General features: G+C 41.6%; 2 protein-coding genes and 1 long non-coding RNA gene across 4 annotated transcripts in view; 1 reads left to right on the top strand and 2 right to left on the bottom strand.

The window, feature by feature from the left end:
* The first annotated feature begins 5,693 nt into the window (after positions 1-5,693).
* The window catches only part of LOC6501640 (RNA-binding protein 208), a 66,393-nt gene continuing 44,328 nt past the window's right edge, over positions 5,694-27,758 (top strand). For both annotated transcript variants that reach the window (XM_032456240.2, XM_032456239.2), the window contains exons 1-2: positions 5,694-5,872; positions 9,546-10,439. In XM_032456240.2, the coding sequence (XP_032312131.1) occupies positions 9,741-10,439 (699 nt within the window). In that variant the 5' untranslated portion in view covers positions 5,694-5,872; positions 9,546-9,740. The remainder of the gene's footprint in view (positions 5,873-9,545; positions 10,440-27,758) is intronic.
* On the bottom strand, positions 11,171-12,488 carry LOC123256980. The gene is made up of 2 exons (XR_006506873.1): positions 12,280-12,488; positions 11,171-12,223 (listed from the first exon to the last, which is right to left on the bottom strand). It is a non-coding gene; the product is annotated as an uncharacterized LOC123256980 (long non-coding RNA).
* On the bottom strand, positions 24,086-26,447 carry LOC6498928 (neprilysin-4). Its single transcript, XM_032456488.1, has 3 exons — positions 26,421-26,447; positions 25,347-26,348; positions 24,086-25,084 (listed from the first exon to the last, which is right to left on the bottom strand). Exons 1-3 carry the CDS (start codon positions 26,445-26,447, stop codon positions 24,086-24,088), a joined length of 2,028 nt encoding a protein of 675 aa, XP_032312379.1.

Here is a 27,758-nt window from a genome sequence, read left to right on the forward strand (position 1 = left end):
ATGATTATTAATTTTTTGGTTTATTTATTTCAAGCTCTTCTTTGATTAGCATAATGAAAGCGGGCTGCTGTTCATGTTTCCATTTAATCTAACAGAATCATGTCAGTTGGGTCAGAAGGTGAACTGAAAAATACATAAAACTGAAAATTAGACCCTAATAAAGACGTGTCAGACTGGCTTTTCAATTCAAATCATTGGGCCAGAAATAACATCTATAAGTCTACACTCTAAGTCTAATCAAAAATTAATTTATAAAAGTATCTTTAATCTATCACTTGAAAGAATTTATTAACTTTCCTAATCTTTAATGATTTTTAATTTAAAATGTTTAAACTTATTGTAATTAATTAGAAAGTAACTAATTTTTTTTATGTGTGCCAAATCCCAGCATGGCGTGACAATGTCGCGACTTTGGCCGCTTAACTCCTGGAAAATGTCCTGATTAGCCGCCACTCCCGACTGGCTGGCTGGCATTTAAAGTGGCTGACAATGTGTGCAGGCGTGCGACGGCAATCCTTGCCAAAATTGCCAGCTGCCATCCGTTGATGAGCTCGGATTGCAAACAATAACACTCCGAGATTTTGGGGATTTATGATGTTGCTTCTCCGTCTGTCGGTCCTTTTGTTTTCCCGATCTCTGTCCCCCCACTTTCCTCCCAGATTGTCTCCTGTCTTTTCGATTTGTTTGCCTTCAGTTTGTTGTTTCTTTTGCATGCAGACAATCAAATGCCTGCCGTTACTCATACGCCATGTTGGCCGCTCGTTAGCTGGTTAGCTGGTTTTGCGAACCGCCTACTACCATTGTTGTTGTGCCAGTCAGAAGGGGCTGCAGGGACCTGCCCGCCTGTAACAATATTTATTCATGTTAATTAAATTGTGTGAATATCACAATTTTCCATATGACTGCGCACATTTATTGTCTTTCAATTTGCGGCTGTGGTTTCAGTTCCACTCTAAGCGACAGTATACCTATTACTTGTGGGGATTTATGGATTCTGGGTAATTTTGAAACTTAGATCATTTGAAAATCTTAGTATTTTTAAATTAAAATAATGTTTATTTATTTTTACTATAAATCTATTAGGTTACAGGGTATCCCCAAAGTTAAAAGCATCCTGGAGAAAAACATTCGTGGCTTACCTAACCCTAGCTGGGTTATGATTTGACTTGCCCATGAGCACCGGCTTTCATTAGAGCCGGTTCCGTCGCCTGACCCGAGACCACGGCCGTATGATTTCCCTGGGCCGGCTTTTATGACTGTAATCCGGCGAGCGGCGAACCTGCAACGCATGCAGAAATAAGCAATAATAATCTGTGTTCAATTTCCACTCGCCTTGGCCGCAAATTGCACGCAAGTGACGACTCCGGGCCGGAAACCGGTTCCGGGTAAAAGACGAAACCGTAGCTATAGTAAAAGCGTCGAACCAAAAGACCAGTCGCCATGTTTCCGCAGCTGACAAAATAATTTGAAAGCAATTTCGAACGGCGTACGTCCCTTTCGCCTCTAAGGAAAAAAAATTGTCAAATTCGCACTTTGCCGGAAAAGCCAAGAAGACGCCCGTACAATTTTTGGGTTAGCCCACTGCAATAATATTTCAATATGTACTACAATTTGGAAAATTCAAATTTTGGCCAACTGCAGTCGGTGGAGTCTCAGTTCTCCGACAGCGATAATTTCCCCCAAGAATGCAGCATTAACACGAGACGCAGATGGCCAAAGGGCCTTCCGAGGAGTGGATTAGACCGGAGTGCTTCGGGAAGGGATTGGGACTGGGATTTCGGATGCAAGGGTTAGAGGGCTGTAGTGCTGCAGGGCTATAGGATTGGTGGGTTAAAGGGAGGTCGCTGTGTTTGTCATATTTGTATGCGCAACTAAAAAGGTTTCTGGCTGCTGGCAAATTGATCCCAGCTCACTGGCTTATGAAGGACACGGGCAGGACTATTGTCTGGGTGTACTTGGCAGGATTGGGGCCAGGGTGGATAATAAACGCTCCGGCAGCTCGAAGCACAAGAAATATAAGTCGTAGAAAAAGTAGAGGCAACTGTAGCTAAAGCAGCCGGGCGAGCAATGCAAAAAGCCAACTCTCAAAGGACCTGTGACAGGATAATGCATGCTTGCATTTTAGATGACAATAATGCATTTTTGTTTTAAGGGTAATTTTGCAGAATGTTTTTGCCTCTTCCTGTCTTCTCTGAAACTGACGCTGCTACTGGATTTCCACAGGGATTTCATTATACGAAAATATATAAGCAAGTTTTGTTTATTCTTTCCGCCAGCCAGGACTCGCACAAGCGATTTGCAGATGTCTCTCCAACTTTGGCAAAGCGAGCCCATCAAACCCGGCCCAGAGGCGGGCATAAACAACTCGTGTTTCGCACAACTATTTAAAATTGTATTAAACTCGCCGAGAGTGGAAAGTACTTGAAACTTTAGCAGCCAATTAAATCCGCGATACAAAATGTCGAAATGGCAAAATAGCTGCTGGACTGGGCCTGGCTGGGGAGGTTAACATACTATATTCTTTATGAAGCATACATATTTTATGGGACAATAATTTTTCAATTAAAGCAACTGCCATTTTGTCTTTCGCCTGGCGGCAATAAATGAAATGTTGTCGATGGAGAGCTCTCTTACTCGAAATGAACAGACACTTTTCGCCGAAGGGTAGAGGTCGGCAATGCTTTTAAGTATTTGTAAATTATGTTAATGACAGCACATTGACTTTATTACGCCAACCAGCAGCAGCAGCAGCAGTGGCAGTAGGATAATTGCCAGCACCACTGACAAAATAGGATACAATTTCTATGTTAACAACTTTTCCCAGCCATGTGGGTGTATCAAAAGATGATGGCAAGCCGCAGTAAACGCTTTAAAGTTCAACTCCATGAATTATTTACAGCTTACTTCGGGTCGTACATCAGGCCACTAGACTTTGGTTAAAGCCACTTTAAAGACTCCTGCCTGGCAGTTAATCGATGGCCGTGCAGTCTGCTTCCTACCAGGAGGATTATGTGAAAAAGTCTATGCACTTGAAAAAATATTTTGCAATTAATAGGCAGTAGTTAGAAAATAAGTTAGTTTAATAATTAATACATTAAGAAATAGCTTTTTTAGAAGTGACTTACAGAGCCATTACTGAAATATTAAATAAAGTAAGTCTTAAAAAAGAAATATAATTTTTTATTATAGTGTTTCAAGTGGATGCCCTGTCTGTTGTGCGTTTCCGCCGGACCCGGTGACGCTCGGCAGATGTCAGACTCTCTCTCTGGTTATGCTTCTGGAGGCTAATCCTCGCCAGGCACGTCCTTGTGCTCAACGGAAATCGCCGTTCAAAAATTACTGGGGTGGCATCTGGCCCACTCACATGCCACTGATTGTTGCACGGCAGCTTTGTTTACTTTTCATTTCCTTCAAGCAGATGCCACATGCTCGCCCACACCGACGGTTCGATAAGTAAACAGACCGGGAACAGAGGACATTTTTGGGAATCCCCTTCTTGACTCCTTTGGGGTCGACGGTTTTTTGTATATTTTTTTCCCGTCGCTGGCGACTAATTTGCAAGACAATTAGAAGGTCCTGGGAGACCCAGACATCCGCTAATGAAAGGCGCCCGCGATAAGGAACCCGGACAAATGTCAAATGGCTGGAAGACGAAGGATGGAGCGCCGCCGGGCGACGTTGTCTGCGCTGAAAAGTAAAGTAAATGTTTGCATTGGAAATCTGAAATTTGCATAATTTGCCAAGGAGCCGGAATGCAAAGGAGCTGCAAAAGTCGCGGAATAGAACTGAGTAATATTCATGGACCGGCGGATGTACGACAAAAGTTTTTCGGACCAACATCGGAGATAGTGTCACAAGTGTCGGACCAGCGGTAGATAGTGTCCTGGAACTGTCAAAGTGGACGCCGGTCGGCCATCAGCAGGTGTCCTTTCCTGCCAGCTGACTAAACAGGACCCAACAGGCTCAACAGGATGCCTCCCGCCCATCTGCCCGTTCCTCACTTACTCAGTTGTATCGTATTTTAGCAGCCGAGAGCGAGCCTCGGAAAACGGCGATACAAGGATGAAAGGAGCTGCAAGGACACGGCTACTTTCGCTCTCGCTGAGCGGGCTCCTCGTGAGTTGTATCGTGCATCGTGTTTATGCTGTTGTATTGTATTTCCCCCCTAAACAAATCGTAAACAAAGCGCAGAGGCGTCGTTTCAAACGGGGTTCTAAACTTTAAATGATCGCCTGGGAAACTTGTTTGAATAAAACTCAACCGCCATTTTGTCTTCTACAAAGGAAACTTCAAATTACCAGCGAGCATGTATTACTCTCTGACGGCACCTCCCATTTCGGTACATAAGTCTTTTGTTCCTTTTATGTATCCCGCATTCAGACTCCGCCTCTGTGCCGGGTATATGCACTTCACGTGGCGTCTGACTGGACGCCAGTTGCACTGGTGTTGGTGAGTATCCTTGCAGCTCGTGCAGAGAGTTGAGAGAGCAAGTGCTCTGTCATCGCTGCGTTTTCGGTGGTGGATGGCGCCAAAAGGACTTTAACGACCTCAGGAAATGCGCTACATTTCGGCCAAGTTGGTTTAGTCTTGAAACTTGGTTTAGAAATTTATACGTTTTTAAGAGTGGCTTTTAGGCACTACAACTTGAAATTCTTCAAAATTATTGATAATTGCTAAATTATTAAAAAGAAATATATACATGAGTCCAATTATGTTTTTCAAAAACAGATTTTGATAATTAATCTTACATTTTTCACATTAAAAATAAATGAATAAATCTATCTATCTATAAAATAAATTTTGTAGATAAATATTAGCTAAAATATTTTTCCAAAAAAGGAATAATGATATCCTTTATAAATTGTAGTTAATCTAAAAACCCGTTAATATCTCGGTGAAGACTCGTCACAACAGAGCGATAGTAACTGAGGCAATTCGAGGAGAGTCACTCGTGGGCCACTTGCTGAACGAAGGACTAAGGACGATGGAGGCGAAGACGTAGCAGATGGTCAAAATCGCACCTTTCTGTCGTGGTGGTGGCTGTTATCCTTGCTCTCTTTCTCGCCATTTCCCTCTCACTCTTCGAACAAACGCGAATATGTGCGAATTAGCATATCAAATGCCATAAATGACGCCAAGGACTCTGAGTGTGTGTGGGTAAGGGCTCTCTGTGTGCGTTCATATTTCTATTGTTACTCATACGCCTCGTTGTACGAACGAATGAGCGCACGAAGGGCGGTGTGACGGTTTCGGGGCAGGTGGGGGTTGCTGCAACTTTCCGAGCCCTTTGTATGTGTGTGTGATTTAGTTGCATGCGATAATGTCAACCACAGAGCGGGCCCCTTTGAGCCACCCGGCTAACTGACTAACTGAGACTCTTATTCGGCTGCTTGGGTTGGCTCGCCTTGCGTGTCCTGTATTGGTGGCACGTGTATTCCACTGCGTTCCTGTATGTGTAAGTGTGTGTGTTGGCGTTTTTTTTTTCGGTGGTGGTGCAGCGGCTCTGCTGCCACTGAAACTGCTACTGAAACTGCCGGACTCCGACTTGGCTCTTCAGTGTTAATTCGTCGACACGAGGCGTTGCTTTTGAGCTGAGAAATAATCGTTGACATCTTGGTCTAATTTCCAGGACCTTCGCGGAAATCGTTTCATATTCGTGCGTGCATCTCCCTCCTCTTGAGGGCCACGTGCTCGTGCTCTCAGTGTTTTTTTTTTCTGGCTTCTCTGGTTCCTGTTTTGTTTTCCTGCCTCTCTGAAGGACAAAAATTCGATACAGCTATACAACGGCAAGTGGGCCATACGGGAGCTGTCCTGCGAACGTGCCAGTGTGTGTGAGCACTGCATTCCGGAGAGGAAGAAAGAGAAACAGAGAGTGAGTAGTAGGAGCCAGGTTCAGCTGCAGCTGTGGCTCTGCAGCCTGCTCTCACTATTGTGCAACGTGTTTTGCTTTTTGACCTTGTTTACAATTTCTGAGTGGCCACAAAGGACAACTGAGTTGCAACAACATGTGCGCATGTGTGCAAGGTTATGCAGATCCTTATGTCAGATCTCTTTTGAAGAGCTGCGGATCTATGTACATTTGTGTTATTTTTAATCAAGCAAATATTATAAAATTTTGAAGGAAAAGATATGTTTTTCAAAAATAATTTAGTACATAATTATAATTAAATAAGAGTTGAATGATGTCTGGATGTGACTTAGTTTTTTATTCAAATTCATTCCATCTATTATATGGTTTATAAATACAAATTTATTAAGATAAAAGAGCATAATTGTTGTTTAAAAACATACTATATGACCATTAATCTTTTCCCAAACCACTCATTAGTTTTTAGGGCCCAAAACTAATAGAATTTAAATTAATTTATTTAATTCCATTGTTCATGTCCATGAATAGAAGAAGTTAAATTAATGGCATAGTCCAAAGGCATCTGTAGAGGAATTTCTAATTTGAAGTGAATGTCTAATGAATTTATAATCAGGCAGGGGGATTACATATTTAAGCATCAGATTTAAATCAGAGCCCTTTACATACATCCTTTGCCACCGAAAATCCGCCCACATAATTTATGTAAAAAGTTTATAATCCAGGAGAGATTTTTTGTTGCAATGGCGCTTCATTAATTTATGAATATCAAATTGCATTTTGACATTTGCCAACAAAAACTATTTAAAACTTGTTTCCTCTCGCCGTTTATCCCCAGGGTGAGCACGGTTCACAATAGCCTTGTATGGTTCCTGTCCCAGGACCTCTGTCTCGGTCCGCTCCCGTCCTTCCATAAAATACCCTATCAACGGTCCTTTCTTCGCCGCCCCCTGCCATTGGCGATTCGGTTTGATTGAAGCACCCGCATGTACAGAGCATTTTAAATATTTACAAAGATATTTCAAAAAACGCTTTTGGCATGTTTTGTTTTTGTTTGGCCACCCAGCTCCAGTTCCAGTTCCAGCACCAACTTCTGGATCCTGTTCCTGTTTCCTTATAATTGTAGTTGTTGTTGCTGCTTCTGTTGGCGTGTCCATTGAGGTCCGCAGTGTTCTACCCCTCCTAGATGGTTGAGTGTTTTGCTCATTTTTTGGTCGAAAGCCCCAGTCCACCCTCCGCTGTCCGCTGTCCATTGTCCGTTGGACTTAAAAAAGGGCAAACGAACTTCGAATGTGGCATGAGGGCGGTCTGATCAGTGAAATGGGGGCGGGGCACTTGAGAGCGCGTGTGTCCTTTTAGGAAAGTGTCAAAAACCGTTGGTCAAAAAACCGTATGGCAATTATTCAACACAATTGAATATGAAGTGTGGCAATGGGCAAAGGACGAGCACCAGGAGGAGTATGCTGCTTGGGCGCCCAACAAACCAGCAAAAAAGTTGCAGCGCTGGGCAAATAATGAAAAACACACCCACATCAGTATTTTTCGGCTGTCTGCACTCCAACACACACGCAAACTACCAACACATTTGCACCCTTTTCATGTCCTTGCTGTTGCTATTGCTGGTGCCGGTGCCGCTGTTGCTTTTGGCATTGGTGTTGCTGCTGCCGATGTTGCTGTTGTTTTTGCGCAGTTGCTGCCGCCTGGCAATTTTTCGGTGATAAAATATTTAAATTTAATTAAGGCCACCAACGAGCAGCCCGATTCCGAGCCAGTGCCACAGGGAAGATGAAGTGGAAGTGGACCCAGCAGCAACAGCAACGGCAGCAGCAACATCAACAGCAGCAGCAGCAACACTGGACCTTTGACCCTGCATTCCCATTCCATGGATACAGGATCCGTCCCTTTTTGCGCGTTTTGGAGGCTTACGGCTGCCCGGCAAGAAATTCATTAAAAATTTTTGCTTTGATGCTACCAAATTCTTTTTGTAAGTTTCTTTGTAATTTCGGCTTTCTGCACCCCAAACGAACGTATGTATCTCAAAGCCAGAAACAGAAGCAGCACCAGCAACAGTAAACTCTTACAAAACATGTTTTTAAAGGACCTTAGCGGTCTGTGTGTGTCCCTGCCAGTGATTAAATATTATATTTTGGTCCAAGTCCCCTTTTCGGTTTTGCAATTAAGTTCGAATGCCACAAAAGTTCCATACACGCATATCTCTCTCACTTGTTAGATACAAAAATTCAAATTGAACAGGAATTGTGGCTAAAAGCCAAACTTTGCTTTTGCCGGCATCTTAATCGCCGGCTAAAGTCAGAAAAGTTGCTGTCTTACTCGTCTAAAGCCCGAAACTACAATATTTCTGCTATTGTCTGCTCGTAGCTCTGCCACCAAAAACTTTTGATCTTAAGTTGTGCAAATATTTTTCATTATGCGGGCAAAATATTTATGGAATTATGGAAATTTGTTTTGAAGATATTTGTGTTTGTCAGCCAACAAAAAAAAAGGTAAATTCTTTCATATTCAGGAGTCGTTTCATGTGCGGGTTAAGAGTTTAAGAGCTAAAGTTTTAAAGTTTTTACATACATACATATATCGGTCTTGTAATTACCAAAGATTGTCCAGAAAAAGTATTATTTTTAAGCACTTCTTTCCTTGGAAAATGTTGATTTGTTAGGAATTACTAGTTCCTTGATCCTCTGGACCTTTCTGATCCTGATTGATTTGATTGAAAAATATGAGCCCTTCTGGCCTGCAGATAGTCTGCCAATTAGCCATGGTCAACTGGCCCAGGAACGGAATTTTGACCAATGGCATCGCCAACAAAGGCTGCATACGTGCACCTGTTTTGGGACATTTAAAATTCTATTGTTTGGTCTGCAGCAAGGATTCGTTTCTGGCCAAAATGCGTGCACCAAGGATTGAGAAGGACTCGGGCGAAGTCAACAATCAAGTGTGGATAGAGTCGTGCAATTTGACCAGAGGGGGCCGGGGCAAGGCCATGGGCAGGAACAGGATAAGGGAAACCAAAACAGGAGCCAGCCTGGTCAATTTTTCTTGCATTTGCCTTCGGGAGCGGTAGAGGCATCAAAGCCAGCAAGATTTTTTTTGGGTTTTGTCGGTTGTCGGTTATTGTTGTTTCTGCTTCGTGCTGTTTGTCCAAGTTGCCATTTCAAGCGTGTTGCAATGAAAAGAAAACTTTTTCCCCTACAGCCGACAACCGGGTTAGGGATAGGACTGACTTGTTTTTGGTTACGGTGTGTTTCGGGCCTGTCGGAGAACTGAATAGGCGCACACGGGGCGTATACAAAATTAAAATGCACTCAGCTGAAAAATTGGTTTCTCGTTCTTGACAAACTTTGAGTGATTTCTGAAAGCATCTGAAGAGTGCCAGCCAGTTAGTCCAACGTGCCAAGCAACAGGCGGTAACAATCTGAGCCACAACAAGATACTTTCATACGAAATTCGGTTACTCCCCGTACTACCACATTGTTTTCCAAAAAAAAATTGTTTTAATAGGACGTAAAAATAACTCATAAATATGAAAGGTCAGCGGAGGAAAAAACCTTAAGGTATATTATTTTTGAAATAGGTGGAAAATCATTTTTGAAAGTAATATACTAAAATACTAAAAATATTACTAGTTTTGAATAATATATTACTCTGTTTTATCTTTTTTTAGCCAAATCTGAGCAACATAAACGTGGCAAACATAGCGAACCTGAAGAGCGAGGTTTCGGCCAGTCCTGCCTCGGGGCTGGGCTTTGTTGGAATCCTGCCCTGTTCCCTGCGTTGGAAGTCGCCGCCGGGGAAGTCATCCAAATTGCTGGGCTATTCCTCCCGCTCCGCCGCTCGATCTGGCAGTCAGCCGTATGACATGCCTGCAAACCACAATAGTTGCTGCAATAGCGGCCGTGGGTGCTGTCAAGACTGTGGTAGCTGGGATCAGGACTATGAGCATCTGCCGGTACCGCGCTTGCAGCACCAACATCCGCCACCACCCCTCTACCAACAGCCCCAGCAGCAGCAACAACAGCCGACGACAGCTACTCAGCAGTTGCCACAAATACCAGCTGCATATGAGAACTATTCCCACGGAAATGGCCTGCCACCAGCAGAGAGCGAGTCTAAAACATACGCAAGCAATGTTGCACCTATGCCGCGTTGCCAATCGCATTGCCATGGGCTTAACCTGCCGGCTTGCACCAACAACAGCAGCTGTAGTGGCATGACTCCCGCCCAGTCAATGATCTTTCTGCCCTTCATGTTGCCAGTGCCGAACCAACAACTGCAGTTGCCACAGCAACGTCTGAATATTCCGCCGCCAATGCTGGCAGCGGAAAATTACAAGCCGGTGAGTCAAGCCAAAGGCATTCCGCCGCCGCCACAGCCACCTCCGTCTTTGCTGCCCCACTACCATCCGCCGACGCTGATACCGCCGCTGCCTCTTCCCCCTCAGCGGCTTGTTGCCTGCCCCCTGCCGTCGAGGGCGCCGCCCACGCCTCCGTTGCCTCCCCCGCGAAATGTTCAGAGCTTGAAGTCCGCAGCAGCAGCAGCTCTCAGCGTGTATCAGAGAGTAAGTATCTTAAACTATTATTTACTTATTATCAATATTTTATGAGTATTTGGAAAACCACATAACACGAGCCAATAGACTTAATAACTTGAAATGGAGTCCACAAGGTCTTTTATAAGCCCTCTTCAAATGGATATTCTATCTACAGCCGTCAATGGGTGAAAAATCCTGCTGGGGCTACTAAAATGTTGCAATTTGTGAAGGACAACAGGAGCAGGGACAATGCCTCGTATACTTAATATTTATGGGCATGCTGCTGCTGCTAGTGTTGCTGTTGCTGCCAAACTTCAATTTACATAAACATAAAAGACAAGCAACTTTGGAGAAGCTCTTCACGAAGAATCCTCGTGCATGTTGGTGAGATTTAGCGCAGCGACAGGACACAAAAAATCAAAGCTGGCGGGGAGAGGAAATGCAAATCGTTAGGTGCGGAAGTGAAGTGAAGTGGGATGGTTATGGGGGGATCGGTGTTGCACAAAAAACTAATGCATAACCTAGTAAGATCATCAACACGAAATTTTACAGCAAACTCATGTCCAAGGATGTGCAAATAAACTAGTTATTTTTGTTGCTCCTGTCTTGAAGCCCCCACTCCTTGTTGTCCTGCGCTCAATGACTTTTGCATTTAATATGAGTAAAGAACAACAGGACAACAGGAGAAGCAGCCAAATAAAAGTACTGAAAGAAGTTATTAAAAATATTATAAAAGTTATTCAAGAACTAGGAAATAGTTAAAGTTAATTTTTATTTGCAAGAAGTATTTTATTGATTAAAGCTCAGTATGAAAATTTACTTGAATCTTGAGAGCACACAAATAGTTTACCGTTTTTCTCAGTGCACTTAAATTTAAGGGGATGAAGTGGGACCAACAAGCTGAGCCGGACTTGAGGATTGGGCTTTTTGTTGGACCTTTACGGCGGGCTGAGTAGCACTGGCCAGCGACATGCAAAACGTGCTGTTTAAATTACGTTCTTGCTGGCAGATTTCGGATTTCGTTTTCCAGGATTTCAGGTGGAGCCGACTGCAAGGACAAGCAGATAGCGGATAGTGTCTGTTCACTTATCCTGCTGCTGGCTTCCCGTCGGCCCTGCTCCTTGGCCGTGTCCAGCGATTCGTTTATTTGATAGCCTTGCTGTTGATGCTTGTGCATACCGGATAAGTTCGTCCTGATTAAGAATCTGCAACACAAAAGGCTGAGAAAAAAAGCAAAAGTATAAACGCGATGTTGGACTCTTCGTTTTATATTTGCATATAAAAAAAAACACCCCGAGTGGTCACTCGGCAATTTCTTAATGCAGTGAGGGCGAGTGAGTTTGTAGAATAAATATTCATAAGTTTCCAGGCAGCAGGATGCGCTCCACAATTCTGATGATAACTCTGTCACATTCATTTTCCTTGTACGTTTATAGTTTACATGAGAAATAAACATAAGCAAAGTGCACATCATCGTCTTGCATCCTTAACGCTGTTCATTCACATGTACTTAAGTAGTTTTATTTGAAGCCTGCACACTCACTCGTAGGACTCTGGACTCTGCCTTTCTGCTCAGTGCACATTTGAATGTTAAATCTTTCATGAAATGCCTTTTTTTCGACAGCATGTCTGTTAGTTTGGCCGTATCTAATACATTGTGCTCATGTATGCTTTTTTGCGGTCTTCCTGCAACTTAACAATACCATTTTCCAACGCCTGCCCTTCCAAAGGCGTTCACTTTCATTTGCTTCTGCATTTCCCCTCTCGGTTTGCAAAAAACTAAGCGTCCTATCATGCACAAAGAAAGAATTCTATGTGATGTCTTTAATGTCTGCAGTAGCCGTTGTTATAATGTACTCTCACCCACATGTGATTGTATGTATATCTCATTATTCACAGAAAGAAAATGTTGTCCCAAACTATTATATTTTTATTGAGGGGAGTGTTTAATAGTCAGGGAAGTCTTATTAAAAATTTTTCAAGAGAAGTATTTTTTTGACAAGTATAGAAATACTTAAGTGTAGCACATTTTTTATATTTTTACGAGTGAGGTCTGTTGGATTCGTTGAAGCTCCTGAAGTCTGGTTTCCTTTGGTTGCTCCACTTGACCCCGCCTCTGGCGTCTTCCTATAAAAACATTTGGTTTCCATTTAATAATTGCTCTCCAAAAATTCCATATGCACTTGCGGAATATCTCAAAGCGGATTTCGGTGTTAGAGTTTTCCTGTTGTTATGGTATCTACACTTTTATTTCTATACTGATTCTACTTCTTTTGTTTTTAAAATAAAACAAAGATAACTCTAAGCTCTGAGCTGTGTTTATGTTGCTTATTTGTGTGGAGAAAAATCTCTTACTTAATCAGTACCCAGGCGATGGGATTCTAACTAATACGGAAATGGAAAGGATTTTCCCAAGAACCATCTTGCTGAATGATTGTCGGGTTTGAATGAATGAAATGAAAACACTTAACTCAGATATTTAATTTTTACTCTTTGAAAAGAAAGCTCTGGTTTCATTCGCCCTGAATCCTTCAAAAGGATGCCTCTTTTGGCTTACTTTATTTTCAGGGAAGTCAGTGCATTTGCCTTGTTTTTATATAAAAACGTGAAGCCAATTGCCACTGCCATTCCACACTTTTTTATGCCCGATCGTAGGCAGTGTTAAAAAAGCCCAAAAAAGGGACACAGAAGGAATTGCTTTCAGATTCGGATGTTAAAAAAAGGCAAAGGACAGAGGATGAGTGGTGGCCGAAAAGAGAATCCTTCGGCCAGGAGTGTCAGTGGTGCGGTGGCTTAATGGCACCAGAGGGTCGGGGCTGATGCGTAAGTGAATCCATATTTCATATGCCGCGTTAACGGGCCAACAAAAACCCAACGAGACACACAAAGTGAACAACATATTTCGAGGAGTGCCGCCAGAATGCGTTGACTTCATTGGAAGGAATCCAAGCAAAAAAAGCATCTCAAACCGAGGCTGTCATTATTTTGCTCTCAGCTATGGAAAACTGAAGCTGAAACAAAACGAGGCGAAAGGAAAGACAAGTCGGGCATGTCCTTGCCAGAGCAAAAGAAATTTGATATCAACGCCAAAGGATGCAATATCAAAGAACTGCCTTGTGGCCAGAGAAGGAAGTCCAAGGAAACCGTTGACAGCCAAACCAAAGCCAGGCAGCCAAACTGGCAAATTGGACAAGCAACTGGCAGCAAAGACAAAAAAGGAATCACTAGGAAAAAATGTTTAAATAAAATAAATAAGAACAAAAATAGAGCAGAAATGGCACCCAAATGCGAAAATCCACATCATAACTTGCCTTGGGGCCATCGAAGTATGTTACTTTGAATCGAAAGCTACCAAGAAGTCCGTGGCATTAACAGAATGTGGTGACTTTCCCGGCCTGTAAACGCTTCATTGCTCCCCCGGGTGGGACCACCTCCAGCTCCGCACCAACCCTTGCGGTGCCGCTGAGCTTCCATTATCCTTGTACGCCGGCCGATCTCACCATTCGAGCATCTTTGGGGCACAGTCCACAGTGTGCTGTTAATTCAATCTGCGGACTGGCCACGAGGTGGCGCCCCAAAAGTGCCAGCCACTCTGTTGAGTGGCCTGAATTTCACCGCATCTGACTCTGCGACTAAGTCTTCGTCCTTCGTCCTGCCTCCTTAGTCTGTTCTCTCCTTTGGGTCCTGGGTGCCAGTGTCCGTGTGAGTGTGTCGCGCACTGGCTGGCCTTCTAACTTTTAACCCATTTAGTTAAGAGTTGAGTCTAATCATCAGAAATTATTGTTTAAAAAAGAAATAATGTAAAGAACATAAATTTATTTAATAACATCTTTTAAGGCAAACTATAAAAGAATCCTTTCATTGCTTTTTCTCTTTATTTTTTAGTGACGCATAAAAAAACCAAAGACCCATTTAAAAAACTCCCGTAAAGCCCTCTAAACATCAGCCAAAAAACAGGCCATTGTGCTAAATTGAACATGCAAAAAATGGGTTAATCACCGCCGCACAGATAAAAAGGACGAGTGACAGGAACAGGAGAGATGGCGGCGACAGCAGCAGGCTTGCCATTCTTGTTGTTGCTGTTTTTGGCACTTGAAAGCTTTTACCACAACGCTTGTGTATCCGTGTCGCTTGGAGATGCGTGAGTGTATGTGTCTGTGTGTGTGTGAGCCGTCAAGTGCTCCTTTGTTTCTCGCTGTGTGCGAGGGCGCCAAATTTCAAAAGCAGCCGCGCAAAAGCTTTTTTGCTGCCAACGGTTTATTTTTCGCGACACTCGACGGGCGCATAGCCTTTGAAAGTGTAAACGCTGTCAGCAGCTTCACTTTCAATGGCGTTTGGGGCTTGGCCCATGCGGCGTATACTTGATACTGTACTCGCATTTAAGCAACAGCTCTTCCGTTTCGTCCTCGTCCCTTAAAACCGTTGCCAGGCCCTAATTTAATTTAGCGTAAATTTAGTTTTAGAAACTTTTGTTATTTTTTTTTCTGTTGCCGCTTTGCCGTTAAGGTCAAACCGCCAGAAACAGGGAGAATTAAATGCAATTGACAGTTGCAATTTCCAACTGGCTGTCAGGCCAAATCCCAAAGCAACTGCATTCGAAACAAGGAGAGCAAAAAAAAGGACCTCGAAGGACAAAAGCGGGCTTTGGGGGGCTGGCTAAATCCAAACTGTGTTGCAACACAATAAAATGCAACCTCAACTGACACAAAGAAAATGTTTTCGCCGAATGTGAATGCGAATGTGAGCCAGAAGAAATCGGTCGTGCGGGCCCGGAAAGGACAAAAAGGGGCGGACGGAAAGGACGAAGGCGTGTCGCTGGCAACCGATAGACAACACGTAAGCGAAACTACAATGCTGCGGCTGTCAAATTAGAGGCATTCAGGCAGCGGCAACTTTGTCGGGAATTTCTTATCAAAAGGACGAGAGTTGCAGTTGATATATAGTAAGGACATTGCATTACTCACTGGCCTCACTGGCCACTGGCCACTGGCAAATATGCTTTCACCAAGCCAATTAAAGTGACACACGGAGAATTCATACGCAAAAGTAAGCTATTCTCCGACGGAGGTCGGAGTCAAGTCTGCATAATTCGCATTGCTAGTGAGAAAATCACTGAAATGTATTTCCCAGTCCATTGAATTAATCATTCTGGTTAAATTAGCAATTTGCACCAAAGGCGTTGATTCATATTTCGGCAAATATCCAGATCATGACCGACGTAAATCCAGCTCACATGTAATTGTAATTGAAATACCTTCCAAGTTGCTTAAATTCAAGTTTAGCAGATGCTTGCCATCGCATTTACTCAACCTGAATCGTATTTTAGTTTTATTGAATTCAATGAAACAGCTCAGGATTCACACATCACAGCTCTAAATATGCCTGCTGAGATGACTTTACACGGTTAAAAATATAGTACATAGTTCATGATAGTACATAATACATGTATCTTATTAAAATTTTATTAATAAAGATTTATACAAAGTGTTTATCCATTTTGTTACATAATTTGTATGCCACAATTATTAGTAATAGAGGTAGCAGTTAAAATTAAAGCAATTTTCTTCAGTATACGATTTATAAGAACACTCTCATGCGTTGTCCTTGCAAAATACTTTTGTGAATTCACAAGTCTATTCCCAAATTTATTTAATGGCATAATGTCTGAAAATGGCCTGTTCATTGGGCGGTCGAAATGAATATGAACATTATTAGAATTAGTATGCGGACAGGAGAATACATTGAAAAGCCATCATTGAATTCCATGTGTATGTTTCTCCGACTGAGTAAAGGCTGGTGAGTTGTTTGTTTCATTTCGATGCATTTTCCTGGACAATTAATGTGCATGTCGTTGATGGCAGTAACTAACGATAACCTATAGCTTCCAAAAATGTTTGAGCTCTAGTTCGAACTCTCCGGTGGTTTTTATACCCTTGCGGAAGCTATTATAATACTGCTTAGATCCTAAAATGAATATTTGTTTTTGACTTACATCACCTCCTGAGTCAATATAAGGCGTGTCGTTTTGCCAATCTCTAAGCTATCATCTTCAAACTTACCATACTTTATCCTACTTATCCTATAAACCTGAAGATTAAAAATTTAATAACTTTCATGAATTTAAAGATAGAAATTGGAACCAAATTCTGAATGTATATTAAAATTGATACTAAAATTCTTATAAATATTCGCTAACTATATCTGATATATGTAAAATTTATCCAATATTACCATATACACCAAATTTATAGGCGAGGGTAAACGAACTTCGGTCTCGCAAGGAAAGTTAACTTCCATGCTTCCTAACTTCATTAAATTAGTGCATGTGGTGACTCGAACAAATCGGCTGTCTGTCACCCACCTGGCCACAATTTTTGTCTTAAATTTGTTGTTCAGTTTCATTGGAATTCCTTAAGGGCCATTTCTTGTTTTGTTCTGTTAGTCTTTTTGTTCTGTTAGTCTTTGTTTGGACATCTTTATTTTCAATAACAAATAAAAAAAACTGAGAGTACGGAGAACGTAAAATAAATTGCAGCCACCGACCGGACCTCTGTTTCCCTTTTCGAATGCGAATAGATTCAACATGAGTTGTCTGCCCAGGATCCGAGTCCATTATGTTTCCCCACATTTCCGTTGCCTTTCGGCATTTAATTGGCCGTATAATTGATTGGAGCAGCAATTGTTGTTGTTGCGGCTACTTCTTGGTAACTCATTATGTGGTGAGTGTGTTTGCAGCAAAACATTTGAAAATGCCGGGCCCAAGTGGCAAAGTTTCTTTGGCCAACTATTGAATTGGTAGCTCGTGGTTCCTGGCTTGTGGCTCGTACCACATGCCCCGTAGCCCGGGCCTTTTGATAGACTTTCAGCCCCTCTACTGAGTCTTTGCTGAGTCGGCCTTCGGCCTGCCTCTATAAATTTGTGTTGTGTTCACTGGCGTATTTTGCTGTACGTAATTAATTATATTTGCCTCCGACTCAAAATGTCAGTTGGTCTCGAATAATTATTATTATTTTTCCAATAGGGGAGCTAGCCGGGCCACGAGCCAGGAACCTCAGCAAAGCCTCTTCCTCTCGGTCGGCATATCTTTTTTGCCCGGCTCTCACAGGTTGTTTGACATTAATTGATTTATTTGGCTTTTACACAAATTACGCACCGAATATTTGGTTACAGAGGTAGAATACCGGTGGAGGGGGACAACAAGCTAAGACCATAGTTAGCCTAGTGTTTGATTTCACTTTTGGCTTTTGGCTCAAAGTACTTGAAAAGTGCACTAATTTTAAACATAATATGGAACACGCAGTTCTAATTATCCAACCTGGTGGGTACTCATTACATTTCTGAATATGACCCATAGAATTAGTATATCAAACTTTCTGGCTTCCTGCCAGTTAGCCACATTTAGCTGCTGCTGTTTTTGAACGGACCACAGTCTTTGGCACTCGCTCAGCTGAAAAACGCGATCCTGGCGAAAAAAGGAGCAACGGCAAAAAGCATAGTGTGAGGGGGTGAAACAAAATACAAAAAAAGGCGAAACTTTTTGACAGGGCAACATGCAAAAACAAATTACCAAACAGTCAAACTGTCAATTACGAGGCAATTAGTTGGCTTCGATTAAATAGCGTCCGCCGTTGTAGTTGCTGTCGTCGCTTAAGCCGTTTCGTTTCGGCTCCGTTTACAGAGGCTTTCAACTTCCGACTCAAACTTGCGAGCCCCAGCCCCCAGAGTGTGCAAATATTTGTGGCTGAAAATTAATGTCCGACAAGCCAGCGGCATGAACAACTTTCTGTGATAATTGGCTCAATGCAGTATTGAAGCAGCCATTTAAGTGGCCTGGCCAACAGTTTGATTTATTCCCGCTCCCTGTCTGGGACTCTGAGCCTGCGATATAGCCAGGTGCTCGGATCGGATTGGATGCATCCCCGGTGGCCACTCAAACGGCAAATACACAACATTTACAACTGGCCAGCCAAGGTCCGGCAATGCACTTTGGGTCCTAGCAAGTGATAAGAAGATAAATGAGGACATTCTGCATTCAAGAGTTAAGTCCTGCACTCAGAAAAGTATGTGAACAATAAGATATAAATAATTTATAAATAATAATAAATGTGTTCTTTTTTATTTCCTTATCATTTCTAAAATTAAGGTGTTCGTTTTTTGAATAATAAATTAAAAAAGTACGATAAGGGACTTAATATTTTATTCCTTTAATAAATATTTAATAAAGTACAAGTTCACTGACTGTTTAACATATGCAAACATATTTAAATTTAAGTGTGTTTCTAATAATTTCATTTGAATTGTTATAAGAAATGGCATTTGAGAGTTTTATGAGCGAATAAAACAGTAGAGCGCCAAACCACCGAGCGGCAAGTACAACTGCAATAGCAGTCGTTTTTGGAATGCACGATGGGGTATTCGAAGGACACTGGAGCCCTGCCTATGGCAGGATATGCAAAGTGCAGCTGAGACGCTGTTTGTTTGTTTGCTTGCATCGACTGCCATAGGCTGGCATATGCGAACTGGAAATTATGAGCGATAGTTCCCCCTTTTGCGTTTCGAAAGCAGTCTTGGGGTGTATGCCTCCGATATGGTTGCGTCTTCTTTGCGTTGGCAACATTTGGCATTGCTCATACGACGTGTGGTCTCAATATGCAATGTTGCGTGTCTTTCCGCCACTGGATGCCATCCCCAAGCCATCCTCAAGCGTTAGTGTTAATGCACAGAAAAAAAATATTATCATAAGGAAAAAGTAAATAAGTGGTTTAGACTTTTGCATAAATTAAAACTTAATCCATTGTGATATAAAATTAATTTTTCATTCAATCAGTAAAGTGTATTGCGTAAAATTTTAAAAACTTCTAAGACTGAACACTATTATTTAAAGAATAGAAAGAATATAATATAAATTACCATTAAAATAACTTAAAAAATAACATTTTGTTTATGTGTAAATAAGAGACAGTGAGCTTCATGGTACAGCACTCTGCCGATTGATGCCTTTGGCATGCTTTTGTGTTTGGTTCTGGCTCCAGTTCCAGCTCTGGCTGCAGCTCAGGCAGCAGCTCCATTCCCATCTCCACATCCACATCCATCGGATAACCCATTCCCATCTGCATCACCGTCCTCATGGCCGCTCTCTGAGTGATGTGAGGCTTAATTTATGGCAACCCGTTCTGGTCTGTTCTGCATACCGAAATGGCAAACGGCAACTGTCAAAGCGGAGTTGCAACTGCAACAGCAACGGCAACTGCAACAAGGCTGGGCACCGCCTGACCGACAACTGCAGAAAATTGCATGGCATTAGATCGACGATTGCCCCCGGCTTGCCCCATTCAGCTCACGGGCAATGGTGAGATGGGGCCATATGAATTGCATTCCCTACTCCGGCGCATTGCTAATTATGCGACTCAACCGTTCCCATCCGATGTTGGCCTCATAAATATGTATTACAGCATATACTTTCACCTGTCGCTGGACGCGTCATCAATCAACGTCCATTAGGGTAAAGAAAAGCAACCGGAAACGGAAGTGCAGCAAAGCATATATGCAGTCGGCAGAGGCGCCAAGGGACTAGTTTACCATCCGGCTATGGTTTTTATTTTCAATTAAAAACTACAATTTAAGGTTTAAATTTATTTAAGACAAAACTTATCTTGAGGTTATCGTTTATTCAATTGCCATTTAGTCTCCGGTATTATGCCATTTCTTGCATTTTTTAAATGTCTGCTGGGCATTAAATAACAAACAGACTGAGTCTCTGGTTGGCTGGCATTGCCAAGAAGGCAGTCATACATAGTATTCCTGTCAACGGCAACGGCAACGGCAGATGATAAAATGTTTGCGTCCAGTCAGTGACTTTCTCTTACTTTCATCTTGGGAGGGAAGCGAATGGAACCCAAGGAAATAATTTAATTTCGCCTGCCATGTTCGCCGCAGGCCGTCGCCCGCCGAATTTGTTTTATTAAAAACTGTGCACTATACCCAGACATGCACGAGCAATGAAAATGAAAGAAATGAAATCAAATACTCAAAAATGAGCAAATAAAGCAAAACGAAGCAAAGTCGGCAATGGCGACGGCATCGGCGACAACATAAAACGAGTCTGAACAAAAAAAAAATTTACAAAAATATGTGCGGGGCACAAAAATGTTGTAATTTCTTGGGGTAAATCGTGAAACGCTTTGTTTCTTTGACGGTTCTTTGACCAGATTTTCTTTGACGGTTTGACGGTTATTTAATTTTCTCTCCCCGAGAAATTGGGCCACCAAATCTTCGTAATCCTCGGAACACCAATCGTACACCCACCCACCCACATCCCCCACCCTAGGGCCGAAACGAATTGAAAGTTGATGCTAATGCTATAAATGCTCGCCCATCATTTGTCTTCATTCATCTTTGGCAATTGTCCACCCACCGAGTTTACAGCGCCACTCGAAATCATTAATCTCAAATATTATCCTCGCCTGGCAGCAGTGCCTTCCAATTGTAAATAGTAATAGGAGTTGAGGAGGATCGGCCCGGGCGGTGTATATGGCATATTCATAAATATAAAATAACTTCAGTGCCATTTGGTGGCGAATAATTCGTTCTGGCCACGCCCACTTTTAAGTGTGGAAATTCGTTTAGGTGACGGGGCTTTTTTTCATCTTTATCGGTGGGCCCATTGCCGGTTTCTTTATTAGGCAAACTAATCATGACCCTTTGTGGCCGACACGTGGCCGGCAGAAATGGTAAAAACGCAAAAACTGGGTCCCGGGGACACCGAATAATGTCCGCTCTGATGACCGGAATGGGCCCAGGGATTCTGGGTTTCCAGGATACCCGGTTCGACAACCGGCTCCCAAAACGGTGAGCATATTCAACACTCGCCCAGGCAAATCCTTTAAGTGTCATTCGGTGGCCCAGCCCTCCAGCATTTGAATGCATCGTTTGCTCTACTTTTCCAGCATGCCTTTCCCCCTTTTGTGTGCTTTTCCCCCGGATTTTTCCTGATTTTTCCTCTCGGGTTTTTGTGTTGTTTGCTCACTTTTTATGCGTTTGGATTTGCACATTTGGACACTAGTTAATTATGTTCTTAGTCCCTTTTATGTCACAATTTTCATTTCGCAACATCAAATAAACTAAATGTCCGGCCGGGCTTGGCCGGAAACAGCCCTCGACGCCGTACCCCTGGCCTCGAGAAACTGCCTACCGCAATTGTCGTGGCAAGGTAAACAAATATGCGTATATGGCCGAGCTGCTAACTACATTGGCCATTGCCTGCAGTTCAGATCGTGGCGTCCTGTGGCTCCAAAGGGGGTGGATTATGCACAGCAAACATTTAGTTATAATTGTACTAATTTTTATTAAATTATTTTTCAATTAATGAAAAGTTTCTATGACCTAAAAAGTGTGATTTTATGATTACTTTATAAAATGTTAGAGAGTTCAATCATAATAACATCTAATGTATTCTTTCCTCCTTTTTCCCAGTGCTCTTCAATATAGATGTGGGTATTTTGGGTGATTTTCGGAAAGTGGGTGGTGGAACAAATGTGCCTATTTGTAGCCCGGGTAGTCCTGTTTTTCGGTTCGGCTTGCCTCCCCCTTTGGTGCGGTCGCCTGCTATAAAATTCTGTGCGGAATGGACATTCGGACTTTTAATATGCTCGAGTAATGTCTGCATTAACAGAATTCATTTGCAGGACATGTCCAGTAGCTGGGCCAGGACTTCATCCATGTGTGTGTATTGGGTGTTGTGTATGCGTCGATGCGTGAGTGTTTGTGTGTGTGTGCGGAGAAACAAATTTATGTCGTGCTACTTGCTGAAATTGGATTTCTGGCTGCTGCTTCTCCCCATGGTTGTTATTGTTGTCGTCACATCGTTGCTTTTTAGTTACCCCAAAAAAAAGAAAAAAAAATACAAAAATAAAGGCCAAAACAAAACTTAACCGTCAGGAGACACCGAGCATTTGTTTCCATTCCAGTTTTTAGTACGTGTAATCCTTTTTCATGATTTGCACGCCACTTCAGAGGACATTTGTCGCCCTTGGCATTAGTCTCAGGTTAGTCGTTTGTCGTTTGCAGTTAGTTCCCTCCACTTGGATTTCGTTCTCGGTTTTAATCAAGTTGAATGCCTCAATTAGGGGATCGTCCACCTCGAAATTGCACTTGGCACGTGTTTCTACCCTTGCAGAGGGTATTACAATTTAGGTCAAAGTTTGCAACATAGTAAACGAGTTATCTTCCCCTTATCTAATATTCTTGATCTGCATCACACCTTGAGTCGATATAAAAATGTCCGTTTGTCTTTCTGTTTCTACGCCATCCAGTCTCTCAGTTGTGCAGCTTTTAATATGCAATTTTTAAAAATTGAAAACTTACATTATTGGAAGCATTACTTTGCGGAAATCAATTAGATTGGATTGGTCCTCCTCCAGGGCATTCCTCCAACTTCCTCCAACTTCATTCACTGAATCGTTTGCTTTGCCATATTTTGCTCAATCTCTTGCAGCGAGACCGGAAAAAATAGCTGATCAACTTCTTACTCTCCTAATACTTTCTTTCTTAGAGCCACTGGCTCCTTCAGGGTTTTAAAAGGCGAGCCTGAATCCTACCTCCTCATCAATTATTCCATAAATTAGGACATCAGGTCGATATAATCAAAAATTTAAATATAATTTATCCTGTCATCATAATTATGGCATAATGGATAAGATAATATTTGATGGAAAAAAGATACTTTTAAGACGAATAGACAACTTACATATTGACTATTTATTGCCTTGGAGAGAAACTTGATAAGAGTTCTTAGTAACTCTTTCTCGATCTTACTCGAAACTCGTTCGCTTTCAGAGTCAATCTATCGATAGACATATATATATATATATATATATCACGGTTTATCTAGACCGTGACAAAAGATAATGATCTAATGTTGCAGAAACGAAGAACGCCGGGGCGAGACAGAGGCACACATTCTGAAGACTGGAAGAGGGGAAAATGCACCGGGTTAATAAGCCTGCAGTTATGAGAGCCAACTTGAGATGCCGCTATAAAGATATTTGATAATTTTGTGCTAACAAAATACAAGATTATTATAGATATACATAGCTAGAGTTTGTATATGGTATCCTTTAACACCCACGCAGTTCATGTTTGCTTTAAGATTTTGCCACGAACTGTCCCGCCTTCAAAAATGGCATATTTTTGTATGTTTCTCACAAAAGTTGTTTGAAATAGTTTTTATATAGTTCTATAAGGTATAAGGATCAAGATCACCTCCTGAGTCGATATAAGCATGTCCGTCTTTCCGTCCGTCTGACTGTCTGTTTCTACGCAAACTAGTCTCTCAGTTTTAAAGCTATCAAGTTTAAACTGTGCACACATCCTTTTATTGTTTGCAGTATTTAAGTCGGAACGGGCGGGATCGGTCGAATTCCAATTTGGTCAACTCAATCCGTTCTTCCAAATTTAGCCTAGTCTACTATATCCTATAGCTCCTATATAACTGAACGATCGGCAATGGAGGTTGTGGATACAAGAGAAGAGTACAGGCTATCATATATTCGGTAAATTTGACCGTGGTTGTATTTAACAATGTTAAGAAGTTATAAAATACAAATAACATATAATAGTACATATAATAAAATAAATTTTTTGGAATATATATATACCGATAGAAAGAAGGTGAATTACCAAATGTGGCAGGTATGATGGGGATGCATTGGGCTTCCCGCAGGGCAGTTATAGACCTGGGAAAAGTCATGATTGTTGGAGACTGCGCCCAAGACGCGATACTTTTCTATGGTGTGTTCATCAGTTAAGTGGTTCCAAAAGTGTTCCTGCTTGTAATCTGCACACCAGAGCTGCGCAAATCCGAGAAAGAAAAGCTGTTCCGGCGACAGATCCAATCCGGGCATTTGTTCGTTTCTTAGGGTCTCGCTATTCTCTTTGCTTCTATTTTTTAAATGTTTCATGTGGCTGCGGTATGCATCAAGGGCTCTCTGCAGCCCACCGATGTCCGCGATGTTTTCGTCCTTGGTCTTTTTTCCGTTAATGTTGCGATTAATCTCCGGTATATGGTAGCTGTTATAGTGATCTATAATGCACATTTCCCGCTCCTTAAAAGCAGCACCAGACTTCTTGGTCCACCAGTTGTGCATTTTCCCCTCACTATTGAACTGGGAGCCCTTAGTATCAAAGCCATGGGTTAGCTCGTGGCCCACCAGGTAGCCCAAGGTACCAAATTTCAAAGAATTGGGCCAGTTGGGATGATAGACAGGTGGATGCAATATGCCAGCCATCACATAAATGGAGTTATCCAAGTAATAAAACGCATTCACCTGCATGCCCAAAAGAAAATGCAGAGGCTTGGATTTCTCATCTAGTTCCTCGTAATGGAATCCATGAAAGCGCTTCAAGCGGGTAACCAACATCGCCAGTTGGATCAGACTCTGCGGGTAGCTCGCGCCCTCCAAGTGCAGGCCGCGAAATTTTTGGATCAAGCGAGTGGTAACCTGTTCGTTTTTGTAGCTTCCAATTACGGTCTTAATGGTGGACTGTTTGAGCAGTGCTTCGCGCCGAGTCTCCGGGTCCAACCATTCTACTTTTTGCAGCGCTTTCCTCTGGCTATTTTGAAGTTCCTCTACGATAGCAGATACTTCTGAGCGAGTCCGTTCGGTAAAATGCTTCTGGGGATTCGGAAATGGTTTTAAAAAAATGTGGTTTAATGTATTGAATATATTAATACTGATCTTAATTCCACCGATTCATTTAGTTTGAATTCATATTCAAGCCTTTAAGAAAATAAACAAATCCAATGTACAAAATATACTTAAATTTGGTGTATATTGATTAAGAAATTTTAGTAAGCTTTTTAAATGATTTTTACAGCAATTTCCAATCTATTAATCAGGGCAACTCTTATAGAACAAAATTTTATCCAAAACTTACCGCCATGTAAAGCTTGTTGAAAAGATGGGAAAATCCGAATTGTACCGCTAAGAGGCAGTAATCCTTGTGATACTTCTCCTCTTCCAGTTTGGCATCCATTCGATATAACAGTAGTAGGGACAGATAGTTTGCCACAGCCTCTGGGTGTCTTGAGCACACTTTATCCAACTGTTCGTAGTAGTAGTCGCAATATCCAACCAGTCTGCTAGAAAAGTTTCGTCCGTTCCATGCAATTTCATAGTAACTCTCCCACTGATGGTACTTTGGCACATTTTCGTTTTTAGAAATTTCTATGCATTTCTCCCCATCGCCATGAAATTTATCTTCAATTGTCAGTGCGTCACGCCAGAAGGCAAAAACCCCAGCGATCACCTCCGAAATCTTGTCCTCCGTGAGGTTAAAAGCCTGCAGATAAATCTGCATTCTTTTCTCGTTCAGCTTGTAGGCTCTAGAGGTATTGTTGAATATGTTATCTGTTTGCACAATGTGATCAAAGCCCAGTTCTGGCAATTTAAAATGCGGAACGACGATAATTTCCTCGTTGATCAACCCATTGATCCCAAAATTAGTAAGATGGGCACTCATGTTAAACCAGCTGAATGTAGTGGCATTCCATGCCGCTCCGTCGATGGCAGGGAAACCGCCTACTGACCTGATAAGCGCCAGATAAGCGGGGTCAGCGGCCGGAAATGGCAGCAATACAGCAGAGCGACACGCGTTGTAGAACTGTTGCGCAACCAGCAATTCTGAAGAAACGCTGAGAGCCTGGGCCAACTGCTTGTTGGTCAGGAACTTCTCTACTTCGTCGCGTATGGTGTGGACTATATCCCTCATGTTGACACTCTCGCTATTATACTGGAAGTGGTCCGGTCGTACGTTTTTCCAATTTCCGCAGGCGTATTCGTAAAAGTCATCACAAGGCGCCACACTAAGGTTCATGTAGGACTTCATTTTTTCCCCATAGGACTTAAGGTTATTTTGTGAATCCTCGAAACTTCTGACCTTCAGATCAACAAGGATGAAAATTAAAAGGCATCCAAAAAGGATGAAAATTAAAAGGCAGAATATGAGAACCCTGTGGCGACTGAAGTTTGAAAACATTTTCCAGCGAGTCACAAACTAATCAACGTTTACAAAACCTTAAGAGCAAATGAGGGAACGACTGTTTAAGTCAGAGCTTAGTTATCAACTGATTAATTGTGGCTCTAAATTTAAACAATGAGAACTTATTTTGAAGAACTTTGCAAATAAGAAACCACAATTTCAAATTTCCAAATAATTTTTTTTTGCCATGACTCACATTAATTCAGCTTGAGATGAGATTAAAAACTTCCATTTACGAATACACACTATTTACTCATATTAACTATTTACTTATATAGTTTTGACGAGTTTTATTTTAAATCCCAAAAATTAAATTATGTTCTAGTGATTTCTTTCTCTCTTTCTCTATAAAGAAACAACTCTTCCGTTGAAGTATATTTGGGAATAAATCATAGAAGCACAAAAATAAATTTATATAATTTAAGATTTCAAGTTTGAATGGTTTTTCCAAAGATATGTTAACTGCTTGATTTTATAATTTTAATTGGTGTATATACATAGATATAGATATAAAAAAAAAATTACCAACTACACATACATATTGTACACAATATTTGGATTTTTTCTGTGTAGTTATAGTATCAGACTTTTTGTAGATGGAAACCCAGACATTGTAAAGATCTTTTTAAAATATAGTATTGAGATCAATGAATTTTATAATATATAAATTTACTCGTCTTGGAGCACATCATCGACAAGTATCGTGTATTTGGCGCAGTCTCCAACACTCATAATTACGGTCAGGTCTATAGCTATTCCGCTAGCAGACTAATGTATTCCCAAACTCCATTCCGCAATTGGTTCCTTACCTTATTCCTTATTTATAACGATCAAATTTCCTAATCAGTTTAAATATCTTAATTTTTGGTTGAAATCTTTTCAGGATAGGGTTAGAGTTTAAAAATAAATTTTATTTTGCTATATATGTTTTCTTAAAAATTTTATATGTTTCCTTTAAAAGTAAACGATAAAAAGAAAAGTTTTCTTTCAACCCTCATCACTTCTGGTACAATGTGCTGCTTGTTTCGAACAAGATGCGGGCAATTTACTAGTTCTTATATCATGACAGGGGGTATTATAATTTTTCTCAAAATAATGATAATATATTTGGTGTGCAATGCAGTATAAAAGTCAGAGTCGGTCGACTATATCCAATAGCTTCTACATAACTAAACGATCGCTAATGACACAATTTTGGAGTTTTTGTAGATAGAAGCTTGAGACTTTTTTCAAAATTTGTATTATGATAAATTATTTTGATAATAAGGGATCGACCAAAAATATCCGATATTTCCGATATACATCTGA

Source organism: Drosophila ananassae, chromosome 2L, assembly GCF_017639315.1.
Source record: "Drosophila ananassae strain 14024-0371.13 chromosome 2L, ASM1763931v2, whole genome shotgun sequence".
Taxonomy (NCBI): domain Eukaryota; kingdom Metazoa; phylum Arthropoda; class Insecta; order Diptera; family Drosophilidae; genus Drosophila; species Drosophila ananassae.